The sequence below is a fragment of the Haplochromis burtoni genome, unplaced genomic scaffold (genome assembly GCF_018398535.1).
Source record: "Haplochromis burtoni strain Fernald_Lab_line unplaced genomic scaffold, NCSU_Asbu1 Contig_266, whole genome shotgun sequence".
Lineage (NCBI taxonomy): Eukaryota > Metazoa > Chordata > Actinopteri > Cichliformes > Cichlidae > Haplochromis > Haplochromis burtoni.
This window is the reverse complement of record NW_024582627.1, coordinates 543,112-563,303: the sequence shown is the minus strand read 5'-3', so window position 1 is coordinate 563,303 and position 20,192 is coordinate 543,112. Positions and strand designations below refer to the sequence as shown.

General features: G+C 41.9%; 1 protein-coding gene across 2 annotated transcripts in view; it reads left to right on the top strand.

The window, feature by feature from the left end:
- Window positions 1-20,192, top strand: part of pkn2a (protein kinase N2a) — a 23,697-nt gene extending 3,505 nt beyond the window's left edge. The window contains exons 1-23 of one of the 2 annotated variants that reach the window (XM_042227520.1): window positions 7-528; window positions 2,919-3,083; window positions 3,260-3,395; window positions 7,202-7,356; window positions 10,236-10,365; window positions 10,492-10,637; window positions 10,796-11,003; window positions 11,444-11,629; window positions 11,848-11,957; window positions 12,052-12,195; window positions 13,282-13,357; window positions 13,592-13,748; window positions 15,532-15,658; window positions 16,088-16,224; window positions 16,482-16,557; window positions 16,735-16,826; window positions 16,915-17,091; window positions 17,182-17,244; window positions 17,328-17,404; window positions 17,591-17,733; window positions 17,846-17,953; window positions 18,034-18,114; window positions 18,203-20,192. In XM_042227520.1, the coding sequence (XP_042083454.1) occupies window positions 442-528; window positions 2,919-3,083; window positions 3,260-3,395; window positions 7,202-7,356; window positions 10,236-10,365; window positions 10,492-10,637; window positions 10,796-11,003; window positions 11,444-11,629; window positions 11,848-11,957; window positions 12,052-12,195; window positions 13,282-13,357; window positions 13,592-13,748; window positions 15,532-15,658; window positions 16,088-16,224; window positions 16,482-16,557; window positions 16,735-16,826; window positions 16,915-17,091; window positions 17,182-17,244; window positions 17,328-17,404; window positions 17,591-17,733; window positions 17,846-17,953; window positions 18,034-18,114; window positions 18,203-18,406 (2,985 nt within the window). In that variant the 5' untranslated portion in view covers window positions 7-441 and the 3' untranslated portion in view covers window positions 18,407-20,192. Of the gene's footprint in view, window positions 1-6; window positions 529-2,918; window positions 3,084-3,259; window positions 3,396-7,201; window positions 7,357-10,235; window positions 10,366-10,491; window positions 10,638-10,795; window positions 11,004-11,443; window positions 11,630-11,847; window positions 11,958-12,051; window positions 12,196-13,281; window positions 13,358-13,591; window positions 13,749-15,531; window positions 15,659-16,087; window positions 16,225-16,481; window positions 16,558-16,734; window positions 16,827-16,914; window positions 17,092-17,181; window positions 17,245-17,327; window positions 17,405-17,590; window positions 17,734-17,845; window positions 17,954-18,033; window positions 18,115-18,202 lie in introns of those variants that run through there. The other variant, XM_042227521.1, reaches the window with a different exon arrangement.

Sequence of the window (20,192 nt, the reverse complement as noted above, 5' to 3'; positions counted from 1 at the left end):
CACACACACACACACACACACACACACACACACACACACACACACACACACACACACAGGCTGTCTATGGCAGGCACACTGCTTTCTGGTCTGCCATAGACAGCCAGCGTTGTTTTTTAACATGGGTTAATTTTAGCCACAGCCCTCTGCATGGAGTCAGATTAGGTCCCATTCTGGGCTGCTCTGACCTCACAGAGTGAGAAGCTAAGAGGGATTTGGCCATCGCTGCTCAGACGATTTATCTTCCCTGCTGATGTCAATAGTCTGTAGGAGAAAGAAAGTGTGAAGAAGGGAAGGAAAAAAGCTGGAGAAAATCGGATCATAGTGGAGTGAATGATTGTGGCTTTGGGCAGAGCCTAGGTTGGTTGCGCTCGTCTCACCTCCGTGGGAGAGGATACTGTTAGCTTTATTAGACAACAGAAATCCACTGGAGTTGATGGGATGATCGTGGCTGGTCAGCAGAACGTGCGTGGACCGGTTTGTTCAATGGATCTAGAGATGGAATTGGCTGAAACCGATGAAGTTGTGGTAAGACAGAATGATCCTTTCAGCATCCTCTCATTAGCAAGTTTAAAGAGTAGTAAACCTTGAAACTGAAGATTTCTGATTAAACCTAACTACAGTTATGAGGGTGCAAATTTCGTACTGATGGGTTGAAAGCAACAAAGATTTTAACAAATCATTCTTTGTTTTCTTGGATAGAGTAAGTTAATGTCCTTCTGCTTACAGCCCAGGGGCTTTCAGGACGAGGCAGTGAGTTTCTCTCATGTTGAATCTGTTGTTTATTATTATTTTATTATTTTTCCCCCAAAAAATCATTCTTGGAATAATAAAGCAAAGGCCTGGCTAATATTTTGTTTATTACAATTTGGCTGCTTTAATTAATGGTTAAAATGAAATGCTGGTCGTTCATTGTTGCCATGGAGCACAATTAAAAGGTCATGCTGACAACTTCATATTTAAAATCAGGAGATATTTTTCAAGCCAAATAACTTTTGCTTGAATGACTTTATAATAAAATGTAATATGCTGATAATCAGACCTTAGATGCTCACATACTAGTGGATCATTATGCTGTACTATGACCTTCTAGAGCAGAAGTGTTCAGGAAGCGACTTCTAATCCCTCTTTAGTTAAGGTGATGGTTTTAAGGATGCAGGTCATTGGTGACTGACGGCAGCAGGGAAAACAACACGCACAGCGGCTAGCTCAAGTTCAAAACACACCACTATGCTGGGGTGATGCCAGAACACCGTGAATGGGCTGCCTGCGCCGAATTTCTGAGCCGCGGGTTTTGTTAATGGATATTTTCAGTGTAGTTGATGTGACACGTTCATTTCACATAGTAATTTTATAATGTAGAGGTGAAGGGGGGGGGACCCTTTAGTGTTTGGGGGATCAGTATTGTGGTTTCTGTATTACACAAGCAAAAGATCCCCAGCTCCATCCTGGGAAAACACCCACATCCCTATGGAGTTGCTTCAGGAAAGGCATCTGGTATAAAAACGTGTCAAATCAAACATGCGGGGCTACTCGATGCGGCGGCCTCTTGTGAGTAAGAGAGCAGTTGAGAGTAGGTCTAATATAGAAAAGACTGGCAATCTCTTGGTGATGAGATCATATAAATTTATGTGTCCAGGAAAACGCCTCTTTGGGCTCCAGAGCTTTGATGGTAATCAATAAATATTAAAAGCTTCAGCAAACAGGAGGATTGCATAATTGTAATATTGTCTACGCCTGTGCTGTGATGTCTGACTGAAATAGTCAGTTAAAGAAAAAGAAACTGGCTCGTGTGCTTTCTCGCTGAACAGAGGTGAAGGGTGAAATATGCTTCACTCTGCAAGTGGACTTCTTCCAGTTCTTTTCAAGGATCTTTATTTGTTGACGTGTGCATTAAAGGCTATGAATGATTGCTATATCTAGCTACAAAATCATGAAGTTGACAAAAAAAATGAAAAATCGTAAAATTAAAAGAAGAAAACATTTGAAGTTGGGTATCAAGCATAAGATGTACTATCTTGCATCAAAAGGCCAAAAATAACAGGAAAAACACGCGGGACCTCTGACTGTACGTAGCTGTGTCATGTGACCTGCTGGCTTTACCTGGTGCATTTCCTACTGGACCTGATTTTTGTTTATTATTAAAAAGAATTCCAAGAGCTTTTGAAAGATTCTCTCTGGCTGTGCGTGTTTCTCTTGTTTGTACAGTACCTTCTAATCTCAGCACGTCTCAAACATTTCATCACTCTGAGGGGGACAGTTCTTCTGCTTTTGCTGTTAAATGCTGTTTGATGACCAACATTAAGGTGCATTACCATGATCTTCCTATGCATTAAATCTACCAGGTGTTTGTTGGCTACTTCTTATTTAAAATAAAATACAAATCCCTTCTGTCTGCTCATCAGTCATGCTTACATGTGTAGTCACCACACAAAGACCAGGAATAATTCGGATTTGGTGAATATTTGCATTCAGGGCTTCAGATTTCACATGAACTTTGCTTGTGATTGTGAGAAACTCTAACTGCTGGGCCGAAATTGTTTTTAACTCCTCCTTTGTGTTTCCATCTCGTCATGAGCGCTCATGACGAGATGGAAATCCATGCATGTTATGAAGCAACAGCTTCAGCTGTTTTGCAATTCTGCACTTTAATGCAGTGCAGATTTGTTCTCTCCTTCATAGTTTAACGTTGATAAGACCTGTTGATTAAATGCTAGTTTAAAATGCCAGTGTGCACAGTACGTGACTGACCTCTGCTTGTCCTTTCCTCCTCTTTTTTTTTTTTTTTTTTTTTTCCCCCTACCATCCCTTTTCTCTTCTTCTTCTCCTCCCTTGCTGAACTACTCTTAATTACATTCCATATCTTCACCTTATCTGCTCTTTTGTTCCTCCTCCTCTTCCTCCTTCTCCTCCTCCAGGGGGATGCCCGGGGCCAACAGGTGGCAGAGCGTCTCGGTCTGGGACACAACCTGGACCTGTCGGACACCATGGTCCAACAAAAGCTGGATGAGATCAAGGAGCAGATCCGCCGTGAGATCCGTAAGGAACTAAAGATCAAAGAGGGTGCAGAGAACCTGCGAAAGGTAATGTCACAGATATAGTATAGTATCCGCTGTTTCCCTCAAAATGTCTAAATCTAAATATATTATGCAGTTTTTTCTATCTCTCCCTTGTCTAATAACATCACATTTATGATTAAGTTAATGGAGATGCTTTTCAAGGCTTTAAGGTGGTCTCCTCTCATTTTTCCGCCTCTCAGGTCACCACAGATAAGAAGAGCCTGGCTTACGTTGACAACATGCTGAAAAAATCTAACAAGAAGGTCGAGGAGCTTCATCAGGAGCTACAAGAACTTAACGCCCACATTGTGGTAAAAGACCCCGAAGAAGTGCTAGGTAATTACACAAGCACTAAAGGAGGGCAGGGTCAGATTCAGTAGATGGTACCAAAGTAGGAAGGGGTTAATATAAGTAGTCAAATAATTAATCATCAGAAAAATAATGTTCCCACCTAAGTTTTTGTACAGCCACTTAAGTAAATGTAATAATGCCATGCAAAGATTAGCCTTCATACAATGAATATTTTCCATGTTAAACGTCCAGGAAGTCTGTCATAACTTCATAATTACAAAAGCTGCCTACATCAGGTTTACAGGGCCGAAACTCTCATTTAAGCTTTGGTAAAAACTGTAACCAAATCAATACACCCATGTGTCATCACCATCAGATGGACAGCGTCTTTTTAAAATCAAATACCTGACGTTAAGTTTACTTTAAGCTTCACATGCAGTTTTTCATATACACACAGTGTTTGTTTAATTGTCTTATATGACCGAAAACTCGCTGAATAATTAACAGATGAAGCACTGATGAAAATAAACTGTAGCTCCAGTCCTAATTGGCTTGTTGCAAATGACAGCACAGTCCAGGAGTCATGGTCTTGGACACATATTTTTTTTTAAGTCTTATTGTGAAGCTCTGTTTCTTTATATCTTAAAGTGTTCACATTTATTGTCGTCTTGTTTGCAGTCGTAATCGTACGCTGGCATTCTTGTTTGCAGCCAGTGTTTTTTAAAGCTAAATTCATTCTCAGCTATGAGTTTATCCAGGTCACATAAGGCAACAGGCCACTCTTCCAGTTAATGTATGTGTAGCAGTCTTATGGTTTAGCTGTAAATGCACAGCACCAAATAATTTTGTCTCTGTTGTGTCAGACGAGCACCTATGTAAACACACACAGAGCACATTCAGTGTTTGGAGGTGACTCACTCTCCAGAGGCTGACATTGTTGCATTCCACATTCCCGTGGCAGTTACAATGAGCTGTCGATTGTTCCTCTCCGAGGCTGTTGAAAGCCTGCTCCTTTGCATTTGTTGACAACAGTGGAATTTGGAGAGAGTGGACCACAGCAGCATCTGTGCATTCAGTGTGCTTTTTGTCACAGTAGCTGCCTTTTAGGGTAGCTGTTGGTGGCAAATGTCTGTGCAAATTCAGGAAGAGAAGGAATGGTATTTGTCTGCCTGTCCCCGTCACGTTGTCCCGGCTCATTTGACAATAGGAAGTTGATGAGGAGGGATTTGTGAGTGTGTGTGTGTGTGTATTTGTTTGCTGGAGGAGGGAAGGGAAGTTGTCTTAGTAAATGGTTATCTTAAGTGAAAATAAATTTAGCCTGACTCTGCGACCTATCTGGTGAATAAGGGCTTTCTTTTTAAGTGACGCGAGGCCAGTGGAATGTCGCTGGCCATCGCAAAAACGGCCAAGAGGGACTGAGCGCAGTTCAGCTCCTTAGACACGAGACAGCTTCTTGAAATATGTTCAGCTCTTGTTTCCTGAATTAGTAGGAAGGAGTTGCTCTGTCTCTCCAAGCAGCCCAGAATGTGTTTCTGTTCCAGGAGAAAGTTGAGGGGGCTCTGGTTATTCTCCGCCACTCAGCTGAGGAGGCCAGAAATGGACTGACTCGCACTCAGGCGCTCTGTGTGAGCAGCAGGGGACACCAGTCAGGTCCCTCTGTCACATATGATCTCATTCATAAAGAAAGCTAACCCCGACATCGTCTGTTATTAAGTCCCAATCTGTTTGCCTACCGCTCATCACACACAGGTTTAAGGTTTCCACTCACGATGTACTAGTTTAGACGGTGTACGCATGTCTCATTGCCTTCTCATCAGATGCAGATGGGGTTAATCTGAGGGAGGGTTCCCCTTGTCGATTGTCCAGCAGTGACATCAGCCCTGCAGCTATCTTGTCCTACGGCCCAGCAGGGACTGGATCACTCTTGGAAGAGGCGGGGGTTGTAGTCCTTAAATTCTTGGCTCGATGCGACCTCAGCCAAACCGCACCCCCAGGCGAAGAGGAAAGCCCCAGACATGTACTAGATGACACAAGCAGCACTTCTGCATGTGTCTTTTTAAATAGATGTCCTGTGACAGTTTTGCCCCGAGCACCTCTAAAATTCTCACCTTGCTCCACAGGCTTTTCTGCAAATACTCTGCTTTTCTTGTCTAGCCCTACCTCTTCAAGTGTGTCACCATATCAAAGCATTACCCTGTAAGGACTAGCATCCTCCCCTCCTCCACATTAACAGAAAACTCAGCAGTGAAGCGCTCTCTCAGCTTATTAAGTCTCATTAGATGAATCATTTAGACTTTTAGTTCAAAGAATAAGTTACTTCCTTTTTGCCCGTATCCCGCAGGTGCTCAAAGGAATTGTTAGAGGGTGTTTTGATGAAGCATTCGGACTGAATGAATCACAGACCTGCCTGCTGGTTATTGTTATCTGCATCTGGCTTTGTCTCAGAGTACAACGCCGTTTCTTTGCTAGTGTTATTTTGGGTCTTGACACCTTCAGTGAACTGTTGGTCTTTGGTTATGTCATGTGACATGTTTTGTGTCTTTGGATTTGGAAAACTCACTAAAAAACAGAGCTGAGCTTAAAGGCTAGAAGTTAAATGCATAATGAAGAGTACCATGTTAAAGGACCTTGCAACAGATTGGAAGGGTTCATGCTTCAGATGTGGGCTCACTTAAAGAATACTCTGACTCTTTTCTAAGACTACTAACTTTATGAAAACATAGCTTCTGAAACTCAACTTGCAAGTCAAGTCAGGAGAAGTCGGGCAGGTTTTTTTGCCCACCTCACCTGTGTGTGTGTGTGTGTGTGTGTGTGTGTGTGTGTGTGTGTGTGTGAATGTTCTGCTCTGCTTTCAGCTGCAATGATCAGCTTGGGGAGAGGTTTTTTTTTTTAAATTTTTATTTATTTATTTTTTTACCTGCCCCTTTCAAGTTCAGACTTGACCAAAAAACACAACAAAACAGTGAACCTATCCACCAGGTCTGTGGTCCATCTCTGAGAGTAGACGACAGTGGGTTTAAGTATCTCTGTGTGTTTGCCTGTGTGCATTTATGTGTAAAAGGAAAAACAATTAAATGTCTACAGATCTATGGACAGATTATTGTTTAGTCTTTGCAGCCTGTGGGATCTGGACATGGATCATTTTTAAGAGTTGATATTCTGTTGCATGTATCTTTTTTGGGTTTACTTTGTCTTTGCATAAACAGTATAGGCACTAGTACTGGCAATCATCTGCATGTTCACACTTGTGTGTTGTTCCTTTTTTTTTTTTTTTTTTTTAAATGCGTACAATAGAGACGGCCGCAGGGGTTTCCCTGTGCTGTTGGAACAGCGCAGACTTCAGGAGAGAGTCAATGAGCTGAGATCAGAAATGACAGCCTTTCATATTACAACTCCTGAATACCAAAGCATTAAAGCCAAACTCAGACTGAATAGTTGTGGCTTCACATTTGAAGGATTTCCGTTCTGAGCAAAAACTTGTTTGAAAAATCCACAAAGCTTAGCTGACAATAGATTTCTTAATCCTAATGTTGTTGACTTCTGTAGTAGTTTTTGTGCTGAGTCAAGCATTGTGCTAACAAACCTCATCAAGTCATAAACAGCACACCCTTCTGAGCATGTAAAGTGTCCACTGAAGTTGCAACAGGACACTCTTTACAAGCAGTTTATCAATCATTTTGCAGAGCTGCAGGATTGTTTAGCTTAATAAAAAATGGCGCACACATGCTCCGTTAATATTTGTAGCCTCTGTATATTTGTGCCAAATGTAACATGCTTGATGTAATGTCTACAATTGTTTCCAGATGGCCATAAGATGCTAACTTTTTTTTCTTTCCTCTTCCTTTACCCAGAATGCCCTTTAACACCAGGTACCCCTAACAGCGAAGCAAGAATGTGCACCAGCAGCAACCGACTGGCGGCCTTAAAACGGCAGGTTGACATTGAGCTAAAAGTCAAACAGGGCGCCGAGAACATGATTCAGATGTACTCCAACGGGTCCTCCAAGGTAGGCGAAGGGTTACCCGGAGATTCAGGCTTGCTCTGGTTCACGTCGGACACATTCTGATGATACTTTATTTAATGAATAGATTCACTTCTACATAGCTGACTGCTTCTTCTGTTTTAGTCTTTGTTCAGTAAAAATAACAATGCTGAGATCTGGAAGCACAATATTAGCCACAGTTATGTACAAACGATGATGTTGCTGGGTGGTAACATTATTACCTCAAACTAAACATATTATGTGTTTATACAGTCAACAGACACACTTCAAACCAGTTGGCATAGTGCCGTTTTGAGCTGTGTGGGTTCAGCCTGAACCTCATTTAAATTCAACAACTTAAAAACAAAATGTTCTGCTCCTGGCACCTTAAAGAAAGCAAGTAAGCAAAAACACCACCTGTAACTGCAGTAGGAGTGTTTTTGTCATCTCAATCCGGGTGATTTGGATGGCAAATGATTGTGATTCTTTACGGTTTAAAAAAGATGACATATCTTTACTACTTTGGAAAACGAATAAAATGCAGCGGTACAGATTCAGCGTTATAGCCGTCTTCTTGTGAGCTGTCAGCATTTCAGTAGATTGCTTTCCCACCACCACCAAGTGGCTCACTGCCATGATAACAATAGGACCAATTTTCCTGTGAAATTTGTGATTATCACTGATCTGTTAGTTTTCACATATTTGCATGTAATTGTGTATTTACTCAGAAAATGACAGCGCGAAGTGTGTCTGCCTTACTTGGACTTGAGCATGCTTCATCACAGTGATGAATGAATTTACTTAAGGGGCTCACTACTATTAATTAAGCTAGATTTGTACTTGCAGAACCAAGGATTTTTTTTAAAGTCATTATGAACAAATGATGAGGCTTGCTGGTTAATCTGAGTATCTGATTTGACCTTTTCCAAAACACTACTTAGTGTAATTTTTGTACCGCAGGTTGTCAGTTTCCAGACTCATAATCACAAGTGCTTAGACTACTTAAGGTAAAGTCTTTGCAGAGAGGTGCTGTGAGCATAATCGCATGTTAACTGGAGCCGGCTGGCCTGTTGCCATTATGAATACCAGGCTGCTGCATGGCAGGTTTGCTTTTATAGCTTCACTGTAGGGGAGGAGGAAACGGGAGAAGGCGCTGACACATACTGTGTGTCATATGCACCGCTGTTTGTTCACAAAGCTCTGTTGGTCCTTGTGTGTCCTCGAGTCCTCAGAGTCAGGGAGGACTATAATTTAGTTGGGAGGTGTGCGTTAAGTCACGAAGACCGGTAATAACAGCCGAGAGCCTCTCGTGTTAAGCTCGGCCCTTGTATCCGTCAGTAGTAATTTAAGCCGGTGTGTAGTAGATGGTTTGGTGTAGTCTGGGGTTTCTGGATTGAATTGGAATCATTGGCAAACCCCAAAGAGGTTTTAAGCTGAGTCGAAGGAACTGTAATAACATTATTTCTAACATTTATTTTTTGTTTTTTTGGGTTTTATTTCCTTAACAAAAACAGACATGGAGCCTTTGGTTTCATGAAACATGCACACGACTCTGTGTGTGTGTGTGTGGGTGTGTGTGTGTCTATCTGTGTGTGTGTGTGTGTGTGTGTGTGTGTGTGTGTGTGTGTGTGTCAGTGTCAAAATCATCCTAACCTGACAGTGTGCGCTGCGCTAGCGTACTGCCACTCCCTGGTTTCTCTAAGGAGACACGTTTGCCTAGAGGTGTACCATGCAAAGAGTGGTGGAACTGCTGTCAGAGTGACGCTTACACTCGAATTCACAGCTGAAGAAAGTGACACAAAAGTGTGTTGAGTTTGAAGCTTGAAAGAGCCGAGTTCTCAGCAGTGTCCGGTAGCAGGTGGAGACCAAGGACCACCTGATCTGTCCATCCAAGATGAGTGGCCCACTGCAATCGTAACTGGGAATAACTGCAAAAATGCTGGAATGTAGTGTGATGATAGGTTATTGCCTTTTTAACCAGTGTGTGGTTCTATTAATGTAATTTAGGTAAACTGTGTGAATACTTTTATTTTATTTATATTCTTTTATTGAAGAGAGCTGCGTCTTTGTTCATAAACTCTGCTTGAGGCAGTTCTACATTTGTAATGAAGCAAACTGAGGTTAAGGATATTTTGAGGAATCTCAGATTTGTGTGTGAATCATGTGGTTTAACTTTGAGTTTGTGAGTACCAACTGTTTGTGAATGAGGCCCCTTGCTTTTACTGTACATAGACAATGTCATGTAATCACCACCCACCAAAAACCGAAAACTCTTCTGCTTTGAAATGATATAATTTAGCTTTTTATTGCAGGATATTGTTAATAAAACTGTTTTGGTGGAGGACACTTGAAATTCTGGTGAGTGTAGTTTGAAAACTGTAATGCAATAAGCATTAAGGGAGCTGTAAATTGATTTGCATTGTCTGGCTTGCTGGGGCGGGTGTAAGCGACCTTTCCCTGTCAGACCGACGGAGGCACCTTCCAGTTGGAACTATTCCTCTCCTGATGTCAGAGAGGAAGTGCCTGTTGAACGGAGGCCTTTCCTGCAAGCGCAGATATCAACAACCAGGATTTAAACTTAACAGGAATTTGGGGTGGAGTTTGCTTACTCCAATGTGTGTTTGCACGTAGGAAAGGTTCAGCAAACACAGCAGTGCACACTTTTTTTTTTTTTTGGTGAATAAGATTTTCCATGTTGTCATTTAGACTTCAAGTCCAATTAACGGCACGAACGGGTGTCTGGGCTTTTTGTGTTACATGCAACAAAACAGAACACGTGCAGAGGGATTAGGTGCATTTAGACAAAATGTTATTGAATCCTCTGATTTGGTCATCAAGGGTCTGTAGAGATAAAATACCTCCCTAATGAGCGGTGATGGTTTAGTTTCCAATTTTACTCACAGGATCGTAAGTTGCTAGCAGCCGCTCAGCAGATGCTTCAGGACAGCAAGACGAAGATTGAGTTCATCAGGATGCAGATCCTCAAGGCCAGCCAGGCCAGCGAGCTGAGCTTTGAGAACAATGATGTGATGGGTGAGCCTTCCCTTCCTTCAGAGCTTTTTTTTTTTTTCTGAGGAGATTAAAACAGAAAGACAGAAACAGTGGTTATAAATCCGATGTCATCAGAGTGAATGATTTAAGTGTGACCTTGTACTCCAGAAAAGCCCATCATCAGCCCTTTAGATCTGCGGGTGGAGGAGCTGTGTCACCATGCCAAGATAGAGGCTGCGGTAGCCGAGGGAGCCAAGAATGTCATGAAACTTCTGGGCTCTGGAAAAGTCACAGAAAAGAGGGCACATTCAGAGGTAGGCTGTGTAAAACTGGACAACAAGTCAAAATCTGTCACTTTTGAGATCATGGAATCTTAGACTTGAGATGAAATGGATCTCTGGACTGCTGTAGTAAAATAATTTCCTTTCAATCTGTCTTAATTCGCTGCCTTATCCTCTTCCTTTCCTTTCAGGCCCAGGCTCGTTTCAATGAGTCCAGTCAAAAGCTTGACCTTTTGCGATATTCTTTGGAGCAACGCCTCGCTGAGTTGCCTAAAAACCATCCTCGCAGCAACAGCATCATAGAAGAGCTGTCCCTGCTGTCGTCACCAGCCCTCAGTCCCAGATCCAGTATCATCTTCCCACAGTACAGCACCGTGACCAAGCCTGCAGCACTCACAGGTAACTGGACTATTGAGCTGTTCCTAATCACTAATAGTGCAAATATGACTCAGTTTCTAAAGGTGGTCTATTGGTTTTTTATTTGTTTTTGTTAAAGTTATATCCACTTTTAAGTATACTGAGCTGATCTGTGTGGACTGGTTTTTATTTTTGGTTGTAATACAGTGTGTACTTTTTGCTGTTGAATCAAAAAAAGATGGATTATTAGCCAATCAGATCTGGTTGGTTGGTTGGTTGGTTGGTTGGTTGGTTGATTAGTTGTTTTTTTTCCCCCTAGTTATTTGGAGGTGCACAAATTATAGTCCAGTTTAGGAGCAGACAGTAAACTGGGCTAGCTCATTATACCAGTACATGGTGTCACTTGAAGTAACCTGAAGTGGGAACAAATTTGTGCAGGAGCAATTGTATAACACGTGTGTCCTGTCCTCGCTCACCTCCAGGCACATTAGATGTCAGGCTAATGGGCTGTCAGGATCTACTGGAAAATGTCCCAGGTCGTTCCAAAGCTGCATCTGTCCCGCTGCCTGGCTGGAGCCCCAGCGAGACCCGCTCGTCCTTCATCAGCCGAGCAAACCGAAACCGCGGGGTGAGCTCAAGGAACTTAACCAAGAGCGAGGAACTCTCCAGTAAGTACATCTGATCTCGTACACAAAATATTTACCGAAAGATGAACTGTGATATTGTGCTGATTCACAAACAAATGATCTGTTTACTTAAAGTGTGGGCATGACCCAGAGCAAGTCACACCTGAAACTATAATATGGGTGAAGTGAAGCAACTGCCTGTTTAATACCAACGGGGATAGAATTGGGGTTTTGTTAATAGCTCAGTGCTTTTTCCTCAGATGAGATCAGTGCAGTGTTGAAGCTGGACAACACAGTGGTAGGACAGACGAGCTGGAAACCAGTCAGCAATCAGGCATGGGACCAGAAGTTTACATTGGAGCTGGACCGGGTAACACACACATTTCCACCCTTGAACTACACCTGCGCTGTTGACTCTGTGTTTATACAGCACGGACGCTGAGTTTCACATCTTTGCGTTGCAGTCCCGGGAGCTGGAGATCGCTGTGTACTGGCGGGACTGGCGTTCGCTCTGTGCTGTCAAGTTTCTGCGGCTGGAGGACTTCCTGGACAACCAACGTCATGGAATGTGTCTGTACCTGGAGCCACAGGGAATGCTGTTTGCTGAGGTATACAAACACCATTTCAGTTTAATTCCATAAAAGGGGGATAAGTAGTTGTAGCTGTCAGCATATTTTAGTAATCTAAAAATTGAAAAAAGTAATTTAAGTAGTAAATTAGCTTTGAATGGTCACAATTAAACATTATCTGGTAGGACATGTATGGATAGACATACTTACTTATACTTATAGGAAATAAAATTGGAAACATGGTGAAGTGTGTCAGTTGGTGATCTTTTTGCTTATAAAAGCTATAAAATTATAAGAAATAAATACTCTGAGAAGACCTAGACTGGAATCTTGGTAAAGTCTGTCCACAGAAGAATATTTCAAACGTATTATGGAGATGTCCAACTCCATGTTTTTTTGTTTTTGTTTTTTCATCGTCTTTATTAGAGCAGTTTCATCACTGGGTTCATCCACTGTCTGAAACAAGCTCCAAAACAACAAGTTTTTAGCTTCTCTGCCTTTAAGCCAGCTTTCTTCTGATTGGTTGCCCCTTGTAAAGAGAAGGTTTAAGCAGCAGGTGGGTGGGGCTTCTGCACTCAGTCAGCTGTTATTGAGGGTATCTCCTCGATATCAAACAGATCCAGGAGTACAAAAAACTTGCCAATAAAATGATATCTGGAGCAGCCTTAAGGTTGAGTTCTGAAATAACAACGTGCCGTAAACGAAGTGTGATTGTTAAGCTTTTGTTGCAAGACGGGGTTTAAATAATCGCTCACAGATAAAAACAAACTAATGACGGTCACTTGCCTCAAACAGTGTCTGCATCAGAAGTGTAGTTTAATAGATGTTGTGTGTAAAATTACTCATGCATTAAACTTAAAATAAAATCAGAAGGTTTTACTGTTGGATGTAAGATTGTAAGATTAGATGTGGAGCTTTTTCAGTGTGATCTAATCCTGACAGAAATCTGTAAAGTGTTACGGGTGTGCATGATTTGGCACACGTTTGTGTTAGTTTCTAGTCTTGCGACAGCGTGTCCTATGCTTGTGCATAACTACAGACATGTGTATTTGCACAGGAGTAAAGAATGCACAGGAAACAGATGTTTTGTTTTGTGAAATTACTTTTTTATTTCTCTGTTTTCAGGTAACATTTTTCAACCCTGTCATAGAGAGACGACCAAAGTTGCAAAGACAAAAGAAGATTTTCTCCAAACAGCAAGGTGAGTCGCTGCTGTGAAGCCATCATGTTCTTATTTCTAAGGCAGCAGTGATGGATTCTTGGTTTACTTGCGTGTTTAAATATATTCAATGATTCTCCAGTGTTCATACATTTACTAAGTACTGTATGTAATTTCCTCGGATCCCTTACTTATTTGGTTGCATATTCCTGATTCTCTTCTTCCATTATTCATTTTTTCCTTACAGTCTTTTTCCTGTCTTTTACTCTTTGTCAGGTAAAACTTTTCTGCGAGCCCCTCAGATGAACATCAACATCGCCACCTGGGGCCGTCTGGTTAGAAGAGCCATACCAACCGTCAGCACAAACTCCTTCAGCCCACAGGCGGCTGAGACTGGATCCAGCAGCCTGCCTGGTTCACCCACACCCAGCAGGTACACAGCCATACAGCAACCACAGACTGTATAGAAAAGATGTGTATAGCCACTGTGACATCCGCAATTTTATTTTTGATCTCTGCCTTCTTGTAGGGTGCTAAGTAATAGGGCTGAACGATATATCGCATTTGCGATAATATCGCGACATGATCAAGTGCAATTTTCTAACCGCAAAGGCTGCGATTATACTCTGGACATGTCCAAATTCATGGGCTGCATCCTCCTGAGGCCGCATTTGTAGACCGATTACGTCACAGCGACGCGCCGAAGGCTGTCCAAATTACTACCATATCCCAGAATTCATAGCGCGGCCCAGCCAAACTCCAGTTTCCAGCAATGGCGGCCGCTACTAAGTTTTAAAATTACTCATACTAATCTTTCTGGGTCACAAAATAAACTTTTAACATATTTTCAGGCGAGAAAGTAGTTGTGTAAACATCAAATATCTGCTCGGTTTATCAAGATATCCCATATTTGCAAAAGTGCTTCGACGTTTTCAGAGGCGTCTGCTACCCTACCCAGCTCGACAGCTAGCCGGGACCTCGAGGGTTACTGATGCGGCCGAGAACGGCACAACTCCCGGCACATCATTTTCAGATCACCGCGGAGTTTCGCTGCTCGGGTTAAACGTAATATATAAGTCACTTAGACAACCTAAAAATGTTATTGTTGGGCTTTTTTCAGTGTTTTGTTTGTTCGTGAGTAAATCGGTTTGGCTGAGATTAAAGTTATTAGATTAGATAAAATAAAACTTTATTAATCCCCCGGGTGGGTTCCTCCTTGGTTTTCACACAGCTGACTAAACGTCAAACAGAAAACTTATTAAACAGAAGTATGAGACAGTCGAGAATTTACACCAGTGTCTGGTTATATTTTAGATAGCAAGAAGCAGACGGCCGAGTTTATTAAACTCCACCGAGACAGCGGTGACGCTAATCAGAACTAGGCTAGACCGTCCAATTTCACGCCTTTAAATTTTAAAGGCGTGTTTGTGTGTGTGTTTATACAATTGCTATTATGTTTGCACTTTATGTGTAATGTTACTGACTGCAGAGATCAGTAAGATGTGTGTATTTTTTATTTATTAGTTTTATTTATTTAATATTATTTTTTAATTGAATGACTGTCTAGTAGTTCACAGATGTCGAAAAACTGAGTGTGGTAAAGCCACTGATTTTTTTTTTTATGTATATTTCTGCAATCTGCACATTGTACTGACTTTCATTTTAATGTTTACACCAATTCCTTGTCAGCACTTTATGCTCAGATGTTTGTAAGCTAAAAATAAACTATTGTGTATGTTCAAATATACTGTTGTGATTGAAGAAGTTAAATAAAAATGTCAGTCATCAATTCATGCATCACCTCATGTCATCATAACAGAGGTCTGTCTTCCAGGAAAGAACAGTTTAAAATTAATGTAATATAGTATTGGCCATACTATATGATGTATTGCTTGTCTTTGTTTAATAATACAGAAGACAAAGACCTTAAAAAAATAATCGCATATCGCATCGCAATCGCAATATTGGGGCAAAAAATCGCAATTAGATTATTTTCCATAATCGTTCAGCCCTACTAAGTAATTAACTAATGCTAGAAAACTTGTTTAGCATCTGCATAGCTCCATAAAGTGTATGGCTGCATTGCAAAGATTTTTACTCGCATGTAAACATGCATTTTAATGCTGTAGTGTTTGCCATTTTACATGGGTGTCTATGGGCACAGCTGCTCGGTAAGAAGAACTTTCACCACTGCTGTACTTCTGTCCCTTACACAGCGACCCGCTGGTGACCAAGCTGGACTTCGACAAAGAGCCCACTCCAGGGCCCAAACGTTACTCCATACCCGATGACATCCGAGAACCACAAGTGCATCACAGCGTTTCTGACAAGGGGGAAGTACAGGTATGGTTTTGTTTAAGGAATTACAAGAAGTGGTGATAAGACGCATGCGAGCTGATACAATCACAGATGCAGTCATGCTGAGCTCTCTGAGAATCTCCTGTGCGTAAAAGTCCACCATGCTGGGCCTCATTCCTGTCAGCTGGAAGGAAGTGTGTTGTTGCCAAACAAGTGAAATTTAATTTAAAAAATTAAAAAAAAAGGAAGGAAATATTAGATTGTTACGCACTGAGAGAAATGATTTTTGAATTATGTTTTGTTAGTTAGATTCTTTAATAGAAAACCTTTATTTCTCCAACGTTAGTTTTCATCTACAGAGAAACACTAAAGACTAAATTTAAAGTCACAACAAATAGGTGACCAGCACTGTTTTCATATTTACCCTGTGTGTCTCTTTCTGTCCTTCTGTTCTCTTGTGTTTCCTCTCCGCAGGATGCACTCGCCTCGTTTGACTTCCTCAACAAGAGAATCAGCACGGTGATGAAGCCAGATATGGATGGAGTGGTGCACCATGAGTTCCAGCATCCTGACCTGGAGCTTACAGCCATTCAGAAAGACACAGAGATAAGGTAAGGAGGGTCACTGCTTGCCATGTATATGCTACTTTAAAGCTTTGAATTGGTTTCCTTCAAATAAAAAAGGACTTACTACTCAAAACAAATTACACTGGGTTAAACACTGCCCCCTGGCTTTGGCTCCATGTCACTGAATTTTCATGGTGGTGTCTCTTTCCTTGTTTTGTTTTGTTTTGCTGTAACTTTAAAGTTTAATGCAGGTTGGTTTGGAGTGAGTGAGTACACTGATGTATGCACTGGTCTCCTTCTAGGGAAGAAGAGCCGTTCCAATTCAGTCTCAAAGACTTTAAATGCGTGGCAGTCCTTGGACGGGGTCACTTTGGAAAGGTACTTTGAATAAAAATGCTGCTGATTATTTTCTTGACATTTCTACTATATTACGAATGTTTAGTCAATTAAAAAAAAAAAAAAAAAGAAATGTTTGCCATAAATTTTCTGTGGACTGAATAACTTTTAGTAGACAAATCAAGCAGGAAAAAACTGAAGTGTTCATCTCCTCCACAGGTGCTTTTAGCAGAATACAAAAGCACTGGCGAGATGTTTGCCATCAAAGCTCTAAAGAAAGGAGACATTGTGGCTCGCGATGAGGTCGACAGGTACTCACTTAAAGCTCTTTCACAAACCCCCCACTGTCAGGTCACTTCGGTGTAATGTGGTGACTCAGCTTCCTCCTCTCTTTGCCAGTCTGATGTGCGAGAAGAGGATCTTTGAAACGGTCAACAGCGTCCGTCACCCGTTCCTGGTCAACCTTTTTGCGTGTTTCCAGACGCAGGAGCACGTTTGCTTTGTGATGGAGTACGCGGCTGGAGGCGACCTGATGATGCACATCCACGCTGATGTTTTCTCTGAGCCCAGGGCTGTGTGAGTGTCTTGTTAACGTGTGGGCAGGACCACAAACTCTCACAGCGGCACGTCGTCTAAATCTCCTGTGTTTTTTGTACCTTTTTGCAGGTTTTATGCAGCCTGCGTTGTTTTGGGATTACAGTTTTTACATGACCATAAGATTGTGTACAGGTAAGGCCTGAGCAATTTAAAGTAATACTTCAATTCAAAGTCAGGGTCCCGAAAGTTATTTTTGCTCTCATTGCAATTTTCAGAGATTTGAAGCTAGATAACCTGCTCCTGGATACAGAGGGCTATGTAAAGATTGCTGACTTTGGGCTTTGCAAAGAAGGTAAATGGATGATGATGTCAAATTGAAACTTTGAGAGTTATTGAAAGCATAACCCTGTGGTAGATTGTTCACTCCTGTGCTGTAAGATCTTCAGAGAAGCAGAGTTATGAACTTGCTCCATCAGTTGTTGGAGGTACACATGTAGATTTGTTTTGGAGTGATGGACGTGCTCTGTGCTGCCTTCAGGAATGGGTTTCAGGGATCGCACCAGCACGTTTTGTGGCACACCAGAGTTTTTAGCTCCGGAGGTGTTAACTGAAACGTCGTACACCCGCGCCGTGGACTGGTGGGGCCTGGGCGTCCTCATCTTTGAGATGCTGGTTGGAGAGGTGACCATGTGTTTCGTCAAGATGTCAAGAATCCATCATTTATTTCTTGAATATGTTCCTTACATCAGGTTTTTTGTTTTTTTTTTTTCTCCTTGGCACGTCTCTCTTTCAGTCACCCTTCCCCGGTGATGATGAAGAGGAGGTATTTGACAGTATTGTCAACGATGAAGTCCGCTATCCACGGTTCCTCTCAACTGAGGCCATCTCCATCATGAGGAGGGTGTGTAGACAGACAAGAAACGGTCTCTTTGTGCTCCTGGGTGTAAACTTTAACATTATATTTTTTGTCTTTGTGCTCAGCTTTTGAGGAGGAGCCCAGAAAGACGGCTGGGAGCAGGAGAAAAGGATGCAGAGGAGGTTAAGAAACATCTCTTCTTCAGGGTAAGAGGCGCAAAGAGAAAGTTATCACTGTGGTAATCAAAGAAAAGAACGCTGTTGTTACCCACTCGCTCTCTGTCTTTATTGATAGACCATCGATTGGACCGGGCTTTTGGCCAAGAAGGTGAAGCCGCCGTTCGTCCCGACCATCCTGGGCTCCAGTGACGTCAGCAACTTCGACGATGAATTTACCTCAGAGGCTCCAATCTTAACCCCGCCCAGGGAACCCCGAGTGCTGAACTCCGAGGAGCAGAACCTGTTCTCTGACTTTGATTACATCGCTGACTGGTGTTAGCTCCGCCTGAATCTCTCTCACCACACACACACACACACACACACACACACACACACACACACAACCACACACACACACACACACACACACACACACACACACTGTGAACCAAGCACAGCAATGACTGTAGATCCCAGTTTTTTGTTTTTTTAAATCCTTAAACAAGAACAGACAAACTCTTCCCTGCCCCTCATGTTTGGGGAGGAGCTTTCGGGCAGAACTGTGTGCCATTGAGAAGAAAGTCCAGATGCCTCCTGAGGACACACACTTACTACTTCTTTTTCTTTTTTTTTTATATCCACATGAAGAACTTTTCTTTCTTTTTTTTAAAGGAGAGGGGAAAAAGAATGAATTCTGTTGTTGGAGAGTGAAGCAGGCGGGATGTCCTCCTGTACAGACTGCCATCGTGTCCGTTGTCTGACCACTGAGAATGTTTTCCACATGAACTCTGAGAAAACGGCAACATCACAGTCATGCTATTTAGAGTCACTGTTTTCAATTTTTTTGATCTGTACAGATAATATTCAGTCGTATATTTTATTGTTTTGTTTTGGTTTTTTCGTTAGTCTCGAAGCCCTCGCCGTACCTTATCTCACTGTAAAGTTCTGCAGCAATCGCATCTGAAAGTGGCGCTCATTGAATTTGAAGTGCTTAAAGCATCGTCACTGAATAGTCAACAACAACAAAACATCTTGACGACTACTACTGCTTCTTGACTTGAAAACAAGTAAGAGTATTCACTACATATTCTTTTGGGTCTAGCGGTCCAGTTTACCTCCTTTTCCTCCCAGCGTGTCCACCTGAAGCTTCCATGTCTTACACACCGCCCAAACTGGTAAATGAATTACTGTTTATTTTGAGCCGAGTTCATTAAAATGCCCGTTGGCTGGGGAAAAAAATGATGAAAAACACTAAAATTATCTTGTCTGGTGCCCTCTAGTGGCCTCGCTGCTTTTAGTGACCAGCTGTGGAGTTGATACAGTATCCAGTCGAGCATCACGATCAAACCATAACATTATATGACTGCTGGTTTTGCGCTTTGATTCCTTCATGTCCTTACAGAACAACCATGTGTTGGACTTGACTTCTTCTTTCTTTTACCTCAGTAAAGACACTAAAGCGTCTCGCCCAGTTACAGCTACCGAAACCAAACTCATCCTGTCCTCCTCGGGAGTAGCAGAGGAGCAGCTCTCTGTAGTTTAAACAATCTGACACACTGAAAGTTTACATAAAGGCAGATTTAATGAGGTGGTTTTGTGCAGAAGTCGGTGTCCTCAGCTGTTGCTTTGGAAATGAGGCTACAAAGCTCATAGTAACTTCAGGTCTCCATCCAGAAGCCATTTGAAAGCTTCCTGTTGTTCAGGTTACATGTTGTAGCTGACATAGGGGGCACGGCACTCTGTTAGTGTGGCTGTTCTGTATAAACTGACTCAAATGTTGCAGACCTGTTTATGAATCACTACAGGGGGAGGGCAGGGTCTATTTTATATAAATATATATACATACTGTATGTACACAATTAAGCTGAAAGCACTAATTTTATCAATAGTTTTTAATTATCAATGTTTCTTAATGAAAATAGATTGTACAAAGTGTTTGTGTTTTTTATTCTTTTGCTTGTGCATGTTGTTGCCAGAACAGATGAACTTTATGGATGGTACACCAAGTACTCACAGCAGTTGCTCTTCATCCTCCGGTGTAAAAAAACAAAGAAAATCAAAGGCATTGTTGCAGTCATTGTTTGTTGCCCATCACGAATGCACAAATTAAACATTTGTAACAGTGA